The sequence below is a fragment of the Phoxinus phoxinus genome (assembly GCF_949152265.1).
Source record: "Phoxinus phoxinus genome assembly, chromosome: 3".
NCBI lineage: Eukaryota > Metazoa > Chordata > Actinopteri > Cypriniformes > Leuciscidae > Phoxinus > Phoxinus phoxinus.
In genome coordinates this window covers 43,969,185-43,987,997 of record NC_136878.1, presented here as the reverse complement: position 1 = coordinate 43,987,997, position 18,813 = coordinate 43,969,185, and the positions used below count along the sequence as shown (strand labels likewise).

The 18,813-nt window shown below is 39.5% G+C and overlaps 2 protein-coding genes across 8 annotated transcripts in view; both read right to left on the bottom strand.

Annotated features, from left to right (window-relative positions):
* Positions 1-11,729: 11,729 nt before the first annotated feature.
* On the bottom strand, positions 11,730-15,017 carry LOC306995604 (uncharacterized protein). The gene is made up of 2 exons (XM_079607365.1): positions 14,838-15,017; positions 11,730-13,945 (listed from the first exon to the last, which is right to left on the bottom strand). Exon 2 carries the CDS (start codon positions 13,871-13,873, stop codon positions 12,146-12,148), a length of 1,728 nt encoding a protein of 575 aa, XP_079463491.1. The 5' UTR covers positions 13,874-13,945; positions 14,838-15,017; the 3' UTR covers positions 11,730-12,145.
* A 402-nt stretch (positions 15,018-15,419) lies between these two features.
* Positions 15,420-18,813, bottom strand: part of tnfsf13 (TNF superfamily member 13) — a 7,430-nt gene continuing 4,036 nt past the window's right edge. For all 7 annotated transcript variants that reach the window (XM_079607429.1, XM_079607424.1, XM_079607423.1 and 4 more), the window contains exons 5-6: positions 18,375-18,513; positions 15,420-16,285 (exon numbers count right to left, since the gene is read on the bottom strand). In XM_079607429.1, coding sequence (XP_079463555.1) covers positions 16,176-16,285; positions 18,375-18,513 — 249 coding nt within the window. In that variant the 3' untranslated portion in view covers positions 15,420-16,175. The remainder of the gene's footprint in view (positions 16,286-18,374; positions 18,514-18,813) is intronic.

Sequence of the window (18,813 nt, the reverse complement as noted above, 5' to 3'; positions counted from 1 at the left end):
GTGGTGCTTCTTACCCTCTTGTTTCTTGTAGTTACAGGGTAAGTATGACATTGCGGGCCGTAAATTAAAGTGGTGCTTCTTACCCTCTTGTTTCTTGTAGTTACAGGGTAAGTATGACATTGCGGGCCGTAAATTAAAGTGGTGCTTCTTACCCTCTTGTTTCTTGTAGTTACAGGGTAAGTAGCTACAATAAAAACACATGTAAACACACAATCTGATATCACTTGGAAAACTTTATTTGAAAAACAACTTATTTCAAAAAAGATTTACAACATATTACACTTATTATTCTTTATTCCTTTTTTAAAATCAACTTTTCATTTCAAATACTAAAGTCCTGACAGAAAGTGTACATTTTTGCATGGCTTCCTACTTCCTCCTCCTCCTCTTGTTCCTCTTCTTCTTTTTCTATCATTCCACTGATTAGCCTAATCTTAAGAATGAGTCTTTTGCTATTCTGTATTATGTATTAAAAGAAAATACAGTACACCCAGAAATGTTCTCGTAATTTACTCATCTTTTCGCTACCGACCAACTGTCACCAGCGTCCAGCGAGTGCATGAGAGTCGGCTTGGCTTCGTGTTTGGTGAAGCTTCACGCGTTCATTACGTTCTCGCGGGAGTTAGAGGTGAAACTCGCGCGAGAACTGCCATCTCTGTTCTTCTGTATTGTTTGTTTTTCATTATTATTATGTGTTATTGTTTGTATTTTGTTGTGAGCATTAATAAAAAATAAAAAAATAAAAAAATCGACATTCGGTTTCTCGGCGCGCTTACGTCACGCGTACGTCAAGCGTGAACTCAACCCTCATGCACGCGCAAGTGACAGTTGGTCGGAACGGAAGCGATAGTCTTTAAAATGTTTAAATATTTGGTATTTTTCTTACAAACACTTATCGTCTCACTTCAGAAGACATTGATTCATCCATTGGGATCGTATGGATTACTTTAGTTATTGCTGTATATGTGCTGTTTGATGTCAACTTTTAGGAACACATGGGCTTGCATTATGCATTCACAGAGATTAACGTTATATATTTTTCTAAAAAAAAAAATTTGTGTTAATCTGAAGAAGGAAATTCATATACATCTCGGATGACATGAGGGTAAAAGATGAGTAAATGGTGAGGACATTTCTGTACTGTATTTTCTTTTAACACATAGGCTAATACAGAATAGCAAGAGACATGGGATTCCTTCTTAAGATTTATCAGTGGAAAGAAAGAAGAAGAGGAACAAGAGGAGGAGGAAACCAAGCAAGAGAAAGTGTTGTAAATCCGTTTTAACCCTTGTGCATTGTTCAAATACCCATCCTTTCGTTATGTTCGTGGCTGAAAACAGCCACTACTTTAAACTGCTGTAAAAATTGATCAGATAAATATTTCTTTACAATTTTTTTTGCATAAATCTATTAATCAACCTCAGTCCTGTTCAAAACTACTAAATGTTTAAAAAAAATTCAAGATTTTAACTCTTTAATTGCCAAATTCATAAATTATGTCACTGATTTGGGTGGGGAAAAAACACAAAATTACATATTTTCAATATAAAATGTGATTGTGGACTGGATTTTCTTTTACCTTTTATCACAGTCTTGGACATGTTAAAGATTAGAAACAACATTGGTTTTGATGCATTGTTAGTTTTTGTGCAGCATCAGATTTTAACTTTTTCTCCCTCATTTACTGTTCGTGGCTGTTTTTGCCCCATTGACTTCCATTATAACCACATTTTTTTATTGCAAAGCCATGACACCATATAATCATGCATTTTTGATTGTTGGTGGTTTTCCCTGTTGGGAAGAGGTACAATTTTTAATTTTTACTGTTGATAACCAGGTGGCACCATTAACCCTTTATATAGGCCTGTGCAAAAAAAAGCTTAGTTTCTGGCTTTTACATGGAGTTATATGGAGTATAATAGCATAAAAAAGTGTGTGTGTGTGTGTGTGTGTGTGTGTGTGTGAGAGAGAGAGAACTCACCTTGATGCGTCTGAGAAAATCAAAATATGCACCTCAGCTCTCAGAACTACATGGTAACAAAGTAAGTGTATTTATGCATCTGCTGCCTTTTGATGATGAGAAATGCAGACTAAACAAAGACAAAGCAAGTGGACATTTATCACATGCTTGCAAGCCTGCTGGTCATTTGATGGTGAGAAGAGCAGCAAGCAACATGAGAAAGGGCTTGACTTGTAGTGAAGTTTTAGAGATGATTCTGCAGCCTGACCCTCCAGCGAGCTGCAGGATGTATTGTCTTCTCCCTCTGACACCACAGACTCAGGAGAGTCAGACCATTATTTGGATGTGGCACCCTCATCATCCTCTCTAGCTTCCACTGAAGGCGAGGAGGATTCGGAGGATCCTGGGTCTGGGTGGATTGGGAGAAACGGCGAAGTGTGGTTTTCCACCAACGCGGAGACAACTCCCTTTCTTCAGCCTGCCAGAGGCGTTGTAACGGTGGCGGCTGCCCTAACTCTAATAAACAATTCTAAAGAAAATATTCGGGCGCCAGACAAGATTAAACTTGTCACAAATTAAATTAACCCAGGATAGCAAAAAATATATCCACCTGTTACACAACAAATTATAATAATCAAGAAAAAAGAATTTTCCTTTCACAGATATTTATTTTTCGACACATATTCATGGTCATAATTCACATCAAAAAAAGAAAGCAAAAAATAAAAATAAATAAAGGGCACACTAGCGGTCTCAGCTGATCTGTTGAGATCATCTAACTGGTCGGGATCCGTGCCGGAAACCAACCGCGTCACGCTAATCCACAGATTCGCGTCCACAATGAATCTCAAAAAGGTCCATAAAAGAAAAGAGAAAAAGCTAACAAAACATTGGATGAACATCTCATTCATTCAGTGGTAAATCAACATTACAACAACATCAACATTAATTTTAACGGCGAACACTAATTATAAACAACTCAGAATACACAGAATGTGTGAACGTGAAAATTATGCGAGTATGTGTGTGCGTAGTAGCGTGTGTAATGGCGGCGCAGGTGTACTGACCGGTTTTCAGAGAATCAAAAGGCACCAATAAGTTTATGGGTCACCAGACACCAGGAACCAGGATAAGTGGATGGGCAGTTGCCTTGTCTTCAGCTACCTGACACTAGTTGGTCTGGATTGCGAAACTTCAGCCGACCTTCATGCTCGCACCAGACATACATACATGCAGCAGCTGCTTGACACACAGCCGTTTTCCACCGTAAATCCCTCTCACAACGGGTAACCTCGAATGCAACCAACCGGATGACGCTTCTGATTGAAGGTAAGAAAACACTCCCTTTACATAGACCTTCCTTCCGTCGTTAATTTGACACTCCACCCCTAATTACACTAAACTGAAAGTGAAAGTAAACAAATGTTTTTCCCGGGACAGATCCTCTTGTCTGCCACAGCGTGACTTCAGGGCCGACGCGCTATGCCATCCGCAAGGGTCCAGAACATCGATTCTGTGTTCAATCTGTTTTTTACGGGCGCCGCACAATGAGAAACTGGACCGGGGTGGACTCCACAGATCTCCGTGCCTACATGGGGCTACTGATTTTGGCCGGTGTCTACAGGTCCAGAGGGGAGTCCACACGTTGCCTGTGGGATGATCGCAGTGGTCGTCCGATTTTTAGAGCCACCATGTCCCTCTCAAGATTCAAGAAATCAGCAGAGCTCTTCGTTTTGGAGGTTGGTCACGCGCCTCTGGCAGGCTGAAGAAAGGGAGTTGGTTGTCTCCGCGTTGGTGGAAAACCAAACTTCGCCGTTTCTCCCAATCCACCCAGACCCAGGATCCTCCGAATCCCCCTCGCCTTCAGTGGAAGCTAGAGAGGATGATGAGGGTGCCACATCCAAATCAGGATCTGCCTCTCCTGAGTCTGTGGTGTCAGAGGGAGAAGACAATACATCCTGCAGCTCGCTGGAGGGTCAGGCTGCAGAATCATCTCTAAAACTTCTCAACAAGTCAAGCCCTTTCTCATGTTGCTGCTCTTCTCACCATCAAATGACCAGCAGGCTTGCATGCATGTGATAAAGATCCACTTGCTTTGTTTTTGTTTAGTCTGCATTTCTCACCATCAAAAGGCAGCAGATGCATAAATACACTTACTTTGTTTTTGTTTACTCCATGTAGTTCTGAGAGCTGAGGTGCATATTTAGATTTTCTCAGACACAACAAGGTGAGTTCTCTCTCTCTCTCTCTCTCTCTCTCTCTCTCTCTCACACACACACACACACACACACACACACACACACACACACACACACACACACACACACACACACACACACACACACACACACACACACTTTATTATTCTCCATATAACTCCATGTAAAAGCCAGAAACTAAGCTTTTTTTTGCACAGGCCTATATAAAGGGTTAATGATGCCACCTGGTTATCAACAGTAAAAATTACAAATGTTACCTCTTCCCAACAGGGAAACCCACCAACAATCAAAAATGCATGATTATATGGTGTCATGGCTTTGCAATAAAAAAATGTGGTTATAATGGAAGTCAATGGGGCAAAAACAGCCACGAACAGTAAATGAGGGAGAAAAAGTTTAAATCTGATGCTGCACAAAAACTAACAATGCATCAAAACCAATATTGTTTCTAATCTTTGACATGTCCAAGACTGTGATAAAAGGTAAAAAAAAAACCAGTCCACAATCACATTTTATATTGAAAATAAGTCATTTTGTGTGTTTTTTTCCCCAAATCAGTGACATAATTTATGAATTTGGCAATTAAAGAGTTAAAATCCTGAATTTTTTAAAAACATTTAGTAGTTTTGAACAGGACTGAGGTTGATTAATAGATTTATGCAAAAAAAAATAGAAAAAAATATTTATCTGATCAATTTTTACAGCAGTTTAAAGTAGTGGCTGTTTTCAGCCACGAACATAACGAAAGGGTAGTGAATTTGCCCAGAGTGTACTGTTAAGTTTTTGAAAAATTTCAAAGCATTTCCCTAAAATATGTGCCAAAATAAGATTTGTCACCAAAAATCATTCCATTTGCTGAAACACAGAAAAAGTTATGGCCAAATTAAGACTCAAAAATACCCCATAGTGGCTGAAAACATCCCCAACGGCACATAAGGGTTAAAATAAGTTGTTTTTCAAATAAAGTTTTCCAAGTGATATCAGATTGTGTGTTTACATGTGTTTTTATTGTACTTACCCTGTAACTACAAGAAACAAGAGGGTAAGAAGCACCACTTTAATTTACGGCCCGCAATGTCATACTTACCCTGTAACTACAAGAAACAAGAGTATATTTCCCCAGCATTTAAAAAAAAAAAAAATTGTAGTTTTACTTGCCTTGAAACAACTTAATCAGTGCACCTTTGCAATAAAAACAAATTAGCCTACTTTATAAATGCACTGATATATAGGCTACCCCGTAATTTGAAAAAAGCCTTCATGTATTATTTTGTATACACTATTATTACAAAAAGGTGCAGTGTATGTAGCCTACTCGCTAAATTGCTCCCAAAAGTAAGATTGTATTATAGTATAAGTACCCCGTAGTTCTAAAATACTTAATAATTTGCCTAAATAATTTTTTTTTTTTCCTGGTTGTTACCCCTTTATTCCAAAACTTTAAATTGTTTCCCTATATACTTACACGTACGTACTTTATAGGTACACTGTAATTACCGAAAGTTACACTGTAATTTAGTTTTAATTACGCAGTATTTTCCTGGTTGTTACCCCTTTATTCCAAAACTTTACATTATGTCCCCCTATACTTACACGTACATACTTTATAGGTACACTGTAATTACCGAAAGTTACACTGTAATTTAGTTTTAATTACGCGGTATTTTCCTGGTTGTTACCCCTTTATTCCCAAGACTTTACATATTGTTCCCCTATACTTACACATAAGTACACTGTAATTACCGAAAGTTACACTGTAATTTCATTGTAATTACGCAGTACTTTCCGGGCTGTAATCTAAAGCGTTACCTAATGGCATGATATTTAATAGATGTGCAAGTGCAGAGAGATGAGTGAATTTGCTGGTCTTGATCTGTGCCAAAGCCAACACCTCAAGTTGGCAGTATATAACATTGATTAGTGTAATTAGCACTAATTATGTGCATGAGCGTAAGAGGGTGTCTAAAGGCCCTGATACACTGCGCTTAGTTCAAAATACTTGAGCAAACTTTCTTCTCAATAACAAAACAAACACATTACAAATGAGAAAACAACAGTTAAGAAAGCAGCTGATCACAGCGATTATGTTTACACCATCTCTGCAATTTGGCACTCCAGTCAGGTCATGTTTATTTATATTGCACTTTATACAATGGACTGTTGTAAAGCAAGCAGCTTTACAGTATTACACAGTGTCACTTTCAATTTGAATTACAACTTCAATCTCTCCATTGTTTTATTCATGTCTGACCTTGATGGACTGAACAGAAGAAATTAAGTTTTCCTCAAAGAAGGCGGAGCCACAGAGCCACATCTATCCTATTAAGTAATTGTCACAGATCAATGGTAGTTTACAGCCGCAAAGTTTGCATTGGAAAGCTGTTTCGAACTCCTGAAATGGACTAAAAAACCTTTCTTTTGGACTTATTTAGTTCAAAATGACGTCACACCAGTTCTTCGATTTAGCTTGAAGTAGTATGGGCTTTTATGGGTTGGTTATTCTTTGCCACATAGCCTACATTTGAAGAATGTCTCCACTATATCACCCTTCTTGGATGGATCCCCCCCCCCCCCCCCCCCACTCCCCACTAAGCTTGTTGCAGTGCATTTTGGGATTACCTTCTCCATGAAAGATACAATCTTAGAAACTGGCCAAAAGAAGGTATTAGAAGGCAGCATATTTATGCTACCTACCTTTTGGATTAGTCTTTGTGTTATAAACACATCTAGGACAGATTACATTTCTGGCTATGCTGGGTCTAAATATACTTATGTCTTGCATAAGGAATGCATGGAGAAATTTGTGCAGCATTCCGAGTGGAATTTGCAAACCATAAAATATCAAAACAAAATATATATTTTTTGCTAATTAGGCAATACCGTTGGCAATAGCAACATGCTAATGCAAAACTGTAATGGATTATTTTCCATTAAATTCACTTATGTGCCATTTAAGTTAGTATGCTGCTTTAGGCAGCTTAAGCATGACACAATAATAAACAGATGTTTATCCTAAACCCTATTCCATACTACTGTAGCCTACACACACACACACACACACACACACACACACACACACTTCTCTTTCTCGATTGACATTTCTATCCAAAACATTTCACTGAACACTTATTGGAAACAGATGTCTCAGTTTGAGAAATTCCCAGAAACAGAGCATAAACATTTTACATATGACGATGTTGCCAAGTAACGATAAACAATAATACTGGGGAGTTCATTTGTCTTTCTGTGTCTTCTGTGGGGTCGTCGTTGTAATTGGTTACAACCCTTCGGCACATAACTCACTATGTGTGCTGTTACCTTTTCATCTGGCAGATGATAAAACGGGCAAAACAATCCATTAGTTTAACACTCAAGGAAGGACCTTAGAAATATCCTAGACATGACATGAAGTGGTCTCTTCTGAACGAACCAGTTAGAAAGATTGTAGTAACATCCTGGCGAGTTTTGCATTTGTGAGCACCACTTTATTTTCTTCAGAAACATATTACATCGAAACATATTAGAGTTTGTGCCCAAACCCAAAGAGCCTCTGTAACTTCTTGCATCCATCTTCTTTTCCTTTGCTATTCTGTAGTTTGTTTATCCTTCAGGACACACACTCAAATATGGCTGCCATCGTTTCTATTGGATTGGACTTCAGACCACAATCCTTAGAGAGAGAGAGGGGGGACAAGAGCAGAGGAATAATTTATCTTTAGCTCTGAACCCAAGAGAGGCATTGTGTGTGTGTGTGTGAGAGAGAGAGTTTTTGATAATGTAAAAACTAGCGCAAAGTCGCCACCTAGTGTAGATTTGAAGGTAGTGTCACTGTTTATTGTCTCATTGGTTTTACTTGAAGGTTTTTTCCATCTACACATGAAGACAGTTTTATTGCTCAGAGGTTGCTCTCAAAGAGTACCGCCGGTGGTACACTTCAGGTTTCTTAATCTCACTTCTGTCAGAAAGAAACAACCGAGATATTAAAGATCTCATATGAGATTGTTCTTCTGTCCTACAGGATGTTTGACTATTTTAATTTAGATCTGTGCTCAGAAGTCGTGGAAAAACACGGACCCTCGAGTGATTGAGTCAAAGAGAGGAAGCATCTGATGAATAATTGTGTGTGTACCACATTCACCTCTACCCCTGCGTCTCTCTATTGTGTGCTTTTCTGCTGAGTGCTGGAACTGCAAAAATATCTGACATGTCTCTCTGTGGGAAATGCACCAGGGCCACGACCATTTATCAGCGTATCCCACATTTACTGTATGTGTGCAAGTGTGTATGAATGTCAACATGCTCCATCTGGGTCACCCTATACTTAGTGCTCTTGATTAGTGTGTGTGTGTGCGTGTGTGTGTGTGTGTGTGTGTGTGTGTGTGTGTGTGTGTGTGTGTGTGTGTGTGTGTGTGTGTGTGTGTGTGTGTGTGTGTGTGTGTGTGTGTGTAAGTGTGTAAGTGTGTGAGAGAGAGAGGGCGAGACAACGAAGAGAACGAGAGAAAGCAAAGCATGCAAACAGATAAACAGCTTGCACACACACACACACACCTGGATTGTTGCAGGCAGGTGTATCAGACACAGTCAAAGCTGTAGAGAAAATTAAACAAGTCTCTGCCGTAGTTCGCAAAACGACTTCATCAGAAATGCAACTTTGCCTCGAGAAGAACTCATTACAATCTCATAAATAGATAATTCTTATTAATTTAATTTAATTCACATTTATTTGTATAGCGCTTTTCACAATACACATCGTTTAAAAGCAGCTTTACAGAAATGCATATTAGTAGAATAGATTTAATTAGATTAATTATTATAGTACATTTCCCATAAAGTAGTATCATGGTAATATATACATATACATTTTTTTAAAACATGAACTCACATTATTTTTTTATATTAATTTTTCACACTATTAATATTTATTATTATAATTATTATACACATTATTTTGCGGTGTACTTTCTTTTTTTTTTAGTAAGTGAACCCATGATACTGCCATGATGGCACATGACTAAAAGTCTTTATTACCACAGTACCATCTCAAAAAACATGGTGTTATTTTCATCAGTAACAAAGTGTAAAACAAAGAATGTAAACACAAGTTCTGTGCCATGGTGCCATGTCCAAAACCGGCTGTAACATCATTGCACTGAATGATGTGGTCAGTGTCTGAGCGAGTGCTTTCCTGTAATCTAAACTCCTCTGAGTAATGACAAACACAGTCATCCTGTCAGGAGCTGTAGCGGCAGCCTGTGTGTGTGTGTGTGTGTGTGTGTGTGTGTGTGTGTGTGTGTGTGTGTGTGTGTGTGTGTGTGTGTGTGTGTGTGTGTGTGTGTGTGTGAAATTACATCAGCAACCACAAACCTGACCCTGCCAGACAATAAAGGTCACTCCGAGTGCCAGCAACAAAAATGGGAGGAAGAGGCAGCCTTTCATTCCTATTCTGTCCGTTCTCTGGCGTTTTATTCCTCTGAGTGAAGGCCTTCCTGACCTCTGTGTGCAGGAACAAGTGGTGAGGAAGTCTGAGCTACTGTATGAACACACACACACACACACACACACTTTTTTTAATGTTTCTTTTCATTTGTTATACCTATGGGGAGTGTTTGCTTTTAGGCAAAATTCACAAAACAGGTTTAAACCAGAAACCATTATTATCATAACGATATAAAAAAGCTCTTTAAATAAATTACATAGTCATTTAACTTTTTTTTTACAGTGTGGATGATGTCATTTCCTGTCTAATTCATTCAAGTCTCCAGCCAAGGACCCTTTTTGAGTAAAAGGGTCCAAAACCTTTTTCTCTCTTTAAAATGAATGCTACACGGTTTGACATTTTGTTTTATAATTTTCTAATTTTGTTTTTTAAGTGTCCAAAGACTTTTTGGTGCCACCGTAGGCTACCTACATCTGATTTAGATTTGTTATATATTTTGGTTGGTCCAAAGAGTTTCCGGGTCGCCGGTACACAATGTAATCCTAATGATTAATGAACAATAGTCAGAAAATACATATGACTGTGCACATTACATTTTTTGTCAGGTCAGGGAGGTTATCTGAGCAATGATGGGAAAAGGTTATAGGGCAAATCACACAGTAAAAGGCTGAGAGTTAAGAGAAGATCGAACAGAAGCAATATAATGGCATGAGAGACTATCGTGCGTCCAAGTCATCTCGTAAAGATTTACGAGTTTGAACGCTCATGAACGCCACCACAATGTCGTAAATACGAGTGGGAACTGGAAGCTCGGGATCTTAACGAGTTGGGGTCGTGTCGGTGAGAAACATGGTGGAATACCAATACTTAAAACTAGCCTAAAGGTCAGGCTTTTCTATTTACAGCGAAGTAAGTTATAACTGCCTGTACAGAATATGATGGCATTAATATAACAATATAATATGCAAAGATACAATTTGCAGTGGCTTCATAAATTAATTAAAAACATAAAAAGGAATGCACACCTAATGGCTTTGTTCTTCATTTTCTTGCTGTGTTTTTGTGTAATTAATTAAGAGAAAGTAAACAATATAGGCTACACCGGCGCCATCTTGCTCTGACGAAAGTGACTTGAACGCACAAACACGACTTCACCTCGTAAATATCTATCTATCTATCTATCTATCTATCTATCTATCTATCTATCTATCTATCTATCTATCTATCTATCTATCTATCTATCTATCTATCTATCTATAGACCTAGCTGTCTGGCATCTATCTATAGACCTGTCTGGCATTTATCTAGATAAATGTAGGCTATCCATCTGCCTGTCTGTCTATGAGGGTAATTTGTATGAGATTTATATAGAGTAAAACTGAATGACTCAAGTTGTCACGATTACAGTGAGAGTGCCCATCATTACCACCAGAGGGCACTCCACCCCGGACTATAGTCATTCCCTAATGAAACTACATGTCCCATAACTCTCTGCCTGGACCCATCATCATTGCATCACCTGTGTCTCATAACCTTGTTTAACTCACCCATAATAGCCTGGTTTTCACAATCATTCCCTTTGAAGTCTTGTACATGTAACACTGCATTTCTGAGGATTTCCACGTTCCTTTTCCCGTTCCTGTCTCACCCTCTGGATTTGTTTGTCATTGTTTGGACAGAGTAGGGGGAGACCGGGGACAGTTGCAACACTTTTTGCATTTGGCTCTGTTACTCGGAGACGGTTTGGATTAGACAAACCAATTTTTTATACAATAAACTTACATCCGTCTGTTAATAGTCTAAACCATTTAAAGATTGTTCCAGAATCTACATTTTTCACAATTTGCATTTGAATGAAAGGAGTCAGATGTTGCAACTGACCCCGTGCCCGGGGACAATTGCAACACTGTTTGGGGATGGTTGCAACATGTTACAAATAGGAATATATGTCAGTTTTAGCTAAATGATTATTATCAAATATTTATTCATCAGCTTTGATTAATGACAATTATAGATTTTTCTAGATGAATAGGCCTTATGTGCAGATGTAAAATATTCAAATTGATATCAAATACATTAGGCTTTTAGTAAAATACGAAGAATGGAACGATTTGTGAGGCAATTAACTTTTATTTAGCCTATTGTCATGTAAATTTTAGCAAAAAAAAAAAAAAATTTCATTTTAGCAAAACAATGGCAGCCTATATAACACAATATAACTGCATGTCAACAATATAACTGCATCTTGCATCTACTTTAACGTCAAAACTGTAATATCAACAATAATATAATAGGCTACTCTGGATTCAGTCAGAGTCACAGTTGTGACATGTGTGCACATCACCTCCAGGGGTACAATCCTTGTGTGCCCAGGATTTACAGCTCCAGCACTGTAACCAGACTTCCCTCGACTTTGAATAACTCTCGAGACAAACGATACAGAATTCATCTGATTCTGATTCTGATTCAGGCATTACGTTCTTCAGTTTTTTGCTCTTCTTTCCCCCTTTTTTTGTAACTTTTTTCCCTTCAAGTCTTTTTTTTTGCCTTCTTGAGAAGAATGTTGTTCTTCTCGATCTCCAATGCTATCTTTTCTGGAGTGTCAGTCAGAATGGCAGTGGAGCGTCGTTTTCTGCCTTTGGTGGTCATTTTTCTGGGCCCTGCTTTGGGATGTGGCCGGATAGCCTCTGGAGAAAAGCAAGCAGGTGAGGCTGGCGGATGAGACTTGGAGGCTTCAGGTGAGGCTGGCGGATGAGACTTGGAGGCTTCAGGTGAGGCTGGCGGATGAGACTTGGAGGCTTCAGGTGAGGCTGGCGGATGAGACTTGGAGGCTTCAGGTGAGGCTGGCGGATGAGACTTGGAGGCTTCAGGTGAGGCTGGCGGATGAGACGTGGAGGCTTCAGGTGAGGCTGGCGGATGAGACGAGGAAGCTTCAGGTGAGGCTGGCGGATGAGACGTGGAGGCTTCAGGTGAGGCTGGCGGATGAGACGAGGAAGCTTCAGGTGAGGCTGGCGGATGAGACTTGGAGGCTTCAGGTGAGGCTGGCGGATGAGACTTGGAGGCTTCAGGTGAGGCTGGCGGATGAGACGAGGAAGCTTCAGGTGAGGCTGGCGGATGAGACGTGGAGGCTTCAGGTGAGGCTGGCGGATGAGACTTGGAGGCTTCAGGTGAGGCTGGCGGATGAGACGAGGAAGCTTCAGGTGAGGCTGGCGGATGAGACATGGAGGCCACAGGAGCAAGTGAGGCTGTTGCTGGCCAGGAGGAGGCCGCAGGAGCTGCTGAAGGAGGCACATGAGCAGGTGGAGACGCATAGGCTGTGACAACAGGTGAAGCTATTGGTGAAGACGTGGAGGCCGCAGGAACAGCTGAAGGAGACCCAGAGGTAGGGAGTAGAGGCCGATCAGTGACCAGAGAAGGGGAAAATTCATAGTCTTTAAAAATGTCCCTTTTGAATGGCCAGATACCTGTGCAGCAGAATCCCTCCTGCACGTTTGATGGTGTTGCTGAAACAGGGAGAGACTCCTTGACAATGCCTGGGATGTCATATATGGTCATTGTCATGCCAGGGTGACTTTTCATCCAGGAGTCACAGGCAGAATTTACTGCTTTTTTTAATGGCCCGTAGACAGTCCTGTCAAGAGGTTGCATTTTATGAGAGCAATGGGGAGGCAATGACAGGAGCACAATGCCATTTTTGCGGCAGAAGTTGACACCCTCGATGGAAAGGTGTGAGGGGTGATTGTCCAAAATAAGCAGGACTTTGCACTCTGGGGAGCTACGAGTGTGCAACTGGAAGTGTTTTAAATACACAATAAAGTCAGCCTCTTGCATCCATCCAGTGCGATTGGCTGTCCCTATACAGCCAGTCGGCCCATCTCGGATAAAGTGGGACTTGAAATGGACCCGTGGGAAAATGAACATTGGTGGTATGGTATTGCCAATTGCATTCCCTGCACAAACCATTGTGACCAGTGTGCCCCGCTCAGCTGAGGTAAGAGCCCCTACCTGCTTCTCCCCACGTCTGGCCACAATCCTGTCAGGTGTCTGGACTGTTGTAACACCAGTCTCATCGACGTTCCAAATGTTCTGAGGAGAGAACTTGTGCTTCTCAAGAACTTTGCTGAGATTGTCAAAGAATTTTCCTACATTCACCTGGTTAAAGCTGGATGCTCTTGACAGGCTTGTGGCTTGTGGACGTCTAATTGAGAGACTGGGGTTCCTCTTCATAAATCCTGAAAACCAATCTGCTCCAGCCATACTAGTCTCTCTCCACTGCTCAGGAAATTTGCACCCATAGTGAGTGGCCAGCTGATATGCAAACCTCCTAACCTGAAATAAAAGTGTTAAAAAATGTAAAAACCATCCATCATATTATCTTTAGGCCTAATTCTATCCTCTCCCTCTCTCTCTGTTTTCAGACTTCTCTCTCATATTAATATGTCCCTTAATAAAACAGTCTTCCCCTAATTTCTTACCTCTTTGGGACATAACCCAAAGTATAGGTCAGCTGCCTTTTGTAAATACTGCCTGACGGTCTTCTCCTGTTCATCTGTAAACACTCTCCTGCTGCTCCAGTAGCCAACACTTGGTAACTTATCATGTCCCTCTGCTTGCAGTCTCCCTCTCTTTTTGTGGAACCTGTACAATGTGGTGTGACAGATGGCAAACTCTCTCGCCACTGCCCTGACTGATCTGCCTTCATCATTGATAAGGTTAGAGGCTCTCTCCAAAATATGGAGTGGGACCCCTCTGTCTGAGACTCTCTTCCTCACTCTGGGCATACTGAAAAGAAAGATAAATATATGTATATTTATAGGTAATTAAACTATTCACTGTGTCCTCCTCTGCACATAAACACACAGTTGCACCAAAGCATGGCCACAGACATCTGCACACATGCGCACACACACACAAACTTGATGAACTATATTATATTTAAGTAAAAACTTGTGTGCAGATGAATGAAAAATTATGAAAGAACTTTTAAAATGTTAAAAATACTGCTATGTGGTCTGTTTTTATATTTATGCATTGTACGGGGACCCTTACCTGTCAGCCATGATATGTGCTAGCTAAACAAGGTGGCATTGAAACATGTTAACCATATTAGCTTAAAGTTAACATATCACTCATTTAAACCATATAAGTTTGAACTGAATCACAAAAAACAATTACAGCATTTTAACAAAAACAAAGCTCAAGAAAATAAATACTTTCATACCTCAAAAACCGTTTTTTAAAATAAATCCTGGAGCAGCTCAGGAATCTCCTTGATGTTTCTCTGCAAGGGAGGGGCATCCAACTGAGCATGTGCAGTGTGAGTGTCATCACTCTAGCTTCTTTCTGATTGGAGAAAAATGACATGTTGCAACCATCCCTTGTTGCAACTGTCCCCGGTCTCCCCTACCCTGTGCTTTTTTGACCACTGCCTGTTATATGGTTTATGATCTTGTATTTTCCCATTAAAAACTGCATTTGTATTCTCAACCTTGTGTCTCGGAGCAATTCTAAATTAACAATTTTTTTGTTATGAGAAGTGAACTATATTATTTCTTATGGGAAGGTCATATTTTATAACTCAATATGTAGAGAGAAGTGAACACTGCATTGCATACACGGACAAAAAGGTGTAAAAACAATTTTAAATCAGGAAAAAAAATATATAAATGCAAATTGTTACTAATCCCTGATTTTACGTTTATTTGCAGTGTAAGAAATAGTTAAGTATGAGAAAATATTGCTGCACTTAAATGTTAAGAATTATTTCTGTTATTGGTATTTTTTCCAAATAAAGTTGCAATAAATAGTAATAATAACTTTATTATTAGAAGACATAGAAACAGATGATGGAGAGATTATCAAGTCTGATTTATTCTGATTGAGAAGGATAAACTATTATAAACTATTTATTTTCAGCGTTTGCACATATGTGTGTACAGAAAACACTATCAACTTATTTTAATGCTTTATGTTTATTTAGCCTATTTATTTTATATTTACCACTTTGGATAAAAGCGTCTGCCAAATGCATGTTAAACTTGCAAACTCTAAATAAAAGTGTTGTATGAAGGGTTATTATAGTTGTATATCATTATTATTATTATTATTGCATGTTCATTGAAAGTTGTATGTTGTGCCTATGTCACTAAGACATCATTTATTTTGAAATCAAAATGAAGGGGAAGTACCATGATACCATACAATAGCCTAAGATCAGATAACAAATAATAATACTTTGGCGTTGTGATACATACTATGGTACTGAATTATTAACATATTCAACATGATATTTACAAATATTACAGTTATTTCCAAAAATACATGGAATTACCACGATACCACATTCAAACCATAGTAGTACCATAGTAATTTGTTAGTACCATTTTAAACTTGCCAGTGTATCAACTGTCCACTAGGTGTCACCCATTCACCACGTTAAAAAGCAGTGGCAGGACGTTCACTGTTGGTTGAGAATGAAACTATAAAATTCTCGCGTACGGGACTAAAACTAGCAGGCAGAGGATGAACATGCTTCTGTCAGTTAAACGTGAGTGACAGGTCATATGCTGAAGAGACCCATGAAGGTGGCGTGAGCTGTGAGGATGAGCTCTGCAGATTTACGGGGAACAGAGAGCTGAAGAGTGGATCCAGACTCCAGGAAGTAAATTCCTACAACAGAAACATACTTCATAATCAGAAACAGAGTAAATATTTGGCAAATATTTCAAGGTTTTGGTATCAACTTATAGAACAGATGGTTAGAGATCTCAGATCTCACTTTCATCGAGCATCTGAGACTAACGTTAGTTAACTTCTCCAATCATCACAACATAATCGCATATCATCTGTTGCTAATCACTGCAGAACATGCTAATAGATGTCACCATACTTCCCCAGTTAATTAGTCACAGCTATATTACGTTCAAAAAACAACAATTGTCTTAATGTGATATATTTTATAATTTATTTACAGCTGCAATGTTGCAGTAATGTAACAAGCAAAGTATTTCTCATAATGTACTTTAAATAACATTAACACAATAGTTCTGCTGTTGTTCATAAATAGGCTACCCAACGCATTCTCATCCTTGGGCGTCATATACTGACGCTTTTGACAAATCGTCTACATCCAACGCACATGGCACCCTTTAGCGACGCACAGAGTCTTGTTCGGTTATGGTTGGGTTTAGGTCTGGGGTAGGGTTAGGGTTAGACCGCTAGGAGGCGCCTTCTGGCCCATATCTATCTGCGTCTCATATTGACGCTAAAGGGTGCCATGTGCGTTGGATGTAGACGATTTGTCAAAAGCGTCAGTATATGACGCCTTGGGATGAGATCGGGCTGAAATACCAGTAGTGATGTTGCAATGTCATCAGTGTCCCAAATTATGTGTGTAGTGAGCCCTTACTGTCCTTACCAGTGCACACGATATACTGGTTCACGACCTACTGAAGGGAGCTAGGGGAGCTAGATGTATAGTGAGCATTGAAGCTCCCTGGTTTTCATGGTGCATTGTGGGACTTTTTAGGGAGCGAATGTTTCCGTGCACTGCAAGGATTTTGCAAATGAGATCAGTGCCCTGACCTGGCTGATTGAGACGCACCCTTTGTTGAAACATTAGAGCTAATGGTTTTTACAGGGAGGATTTCTTAAAGGGGTGGTTGAGTATGATTTCACTTTTCTAACTTTAGTTAGTGTGTAATGTTGCAGTTTGAGCATAAACAACATCTGCAAAGTTACAACGCTCAAAGTTCAAAGCAAAGGAAGATATTTGCTTTTAAAGAAAAGGACTACAACAAACGACATCAGCAACCCTAAAATCTACATAAGCCCCGCCCCCGGGAACACAGTCCATGTTGAGAAGAGGAAGAGTTGTTGTAGTCGAGCACATTTGTGAGTCAGCTCAAACTTTAGCATCCATCTTTTCACATGCAATAGAAAGTCACTCTGTGTGCATCTCACAACAGTTCCTATACAAGCGATTTATAGATTACATTATTAGTTATATTATATTAGATTATATATTAGTGCCCAAAGTTTCACATGGTTCAAGTTACAGTATTTACACTTGCCCTCATCAAACTCAATAGACACTAGACAGAATCTTGATTTTGGCACAAAGTACAAAAACGTGGTGATTTCTTTTAATTTAAAAGCTACAAACTTCAAAGAGTCTGATCCTGTGTTCCAAAACACCCCCTAAACCCTCATTCATGATTCCCTACATTAGTCCACTAATATAGTGCACTTGAAGGAGTGAATGAAAACAAGTGAGACAATTCGGACACTGAGTGCAGTGCGCAGGAAGGGCTGCCACTTTTGTATAGTTTGTGCTTGCTGTTTAATAATTATTTGACACTTAGCAAACTGGCAGCTCCAGTAGTAATGAAAAGATTTATCTTGAACTCTGTCATGGAAACTAGCATGTATAAACCTTAATTAAACAATTTAATAATTGATTAAAAAGGAATTTATAGTGTATGATATACGCTGTAGCCACATTGGACCAGCGGTTTGGAAAATGGATGATTCAGTTGCGGCGCCATCTTCTGGTCAGATGCAGGAATTAATTTGACAGTGCATTATGGGTTATTGCCGGTTATACTCATTATTTGTGTGCATTGTGGGATTGAATGAGTGCACTCAATAACGTCCACTATGGTTTCGGACACCACTATAAATAGCCTAGTGGCCTATCGGATACACAAATAATGCAAGAGTTAATGAACTTTTGAACTTTGTTGTCCCGATAACTCACCAGCAGTGTAGCAAGTGTTGAGTGGCTGGCTGACGCTACTGGGCATGCTTTTTAAACACTTCATCAGCTTAGTCTCCGCCCCTTTCAGCCTCTTCGTGATCACATGACCCATCAACCAGGTGGTATTTTTATACAGCACCTGTGGCAAGCAAAAGAATAAACCCGAATGCTTAAAGTAATTTATTGTATTGAGTAGGGGACAATAAAATAATAGAAAAAGTAGTTCAAATGAATGAAGAATGGTGAATGGTGTGCAGTGGTAAGTCACTCATGTGGGAAAATAAAATGATTTGCGTGACTCCCGGAAAATAGAAATAGACTATCTAAAAATAAAATATCTTAAACAAACATTCATGTAAAATAGCACGAAAGCAACAAGAACAACTTTTACAGGTGCAAGCATAGCCGGAGTGTGTAAGCAAGCCTTCGCCTGCCGCTT

Coding starts and splice junctions, on each gene's coding strand:
- LOC306995604 (XM_079607365.1), bottom strand. CDS start 13,873: ATGGCTGGAGCAGATTGGTTTTCAGGATTTATGAAGAGGAACCCCAGT.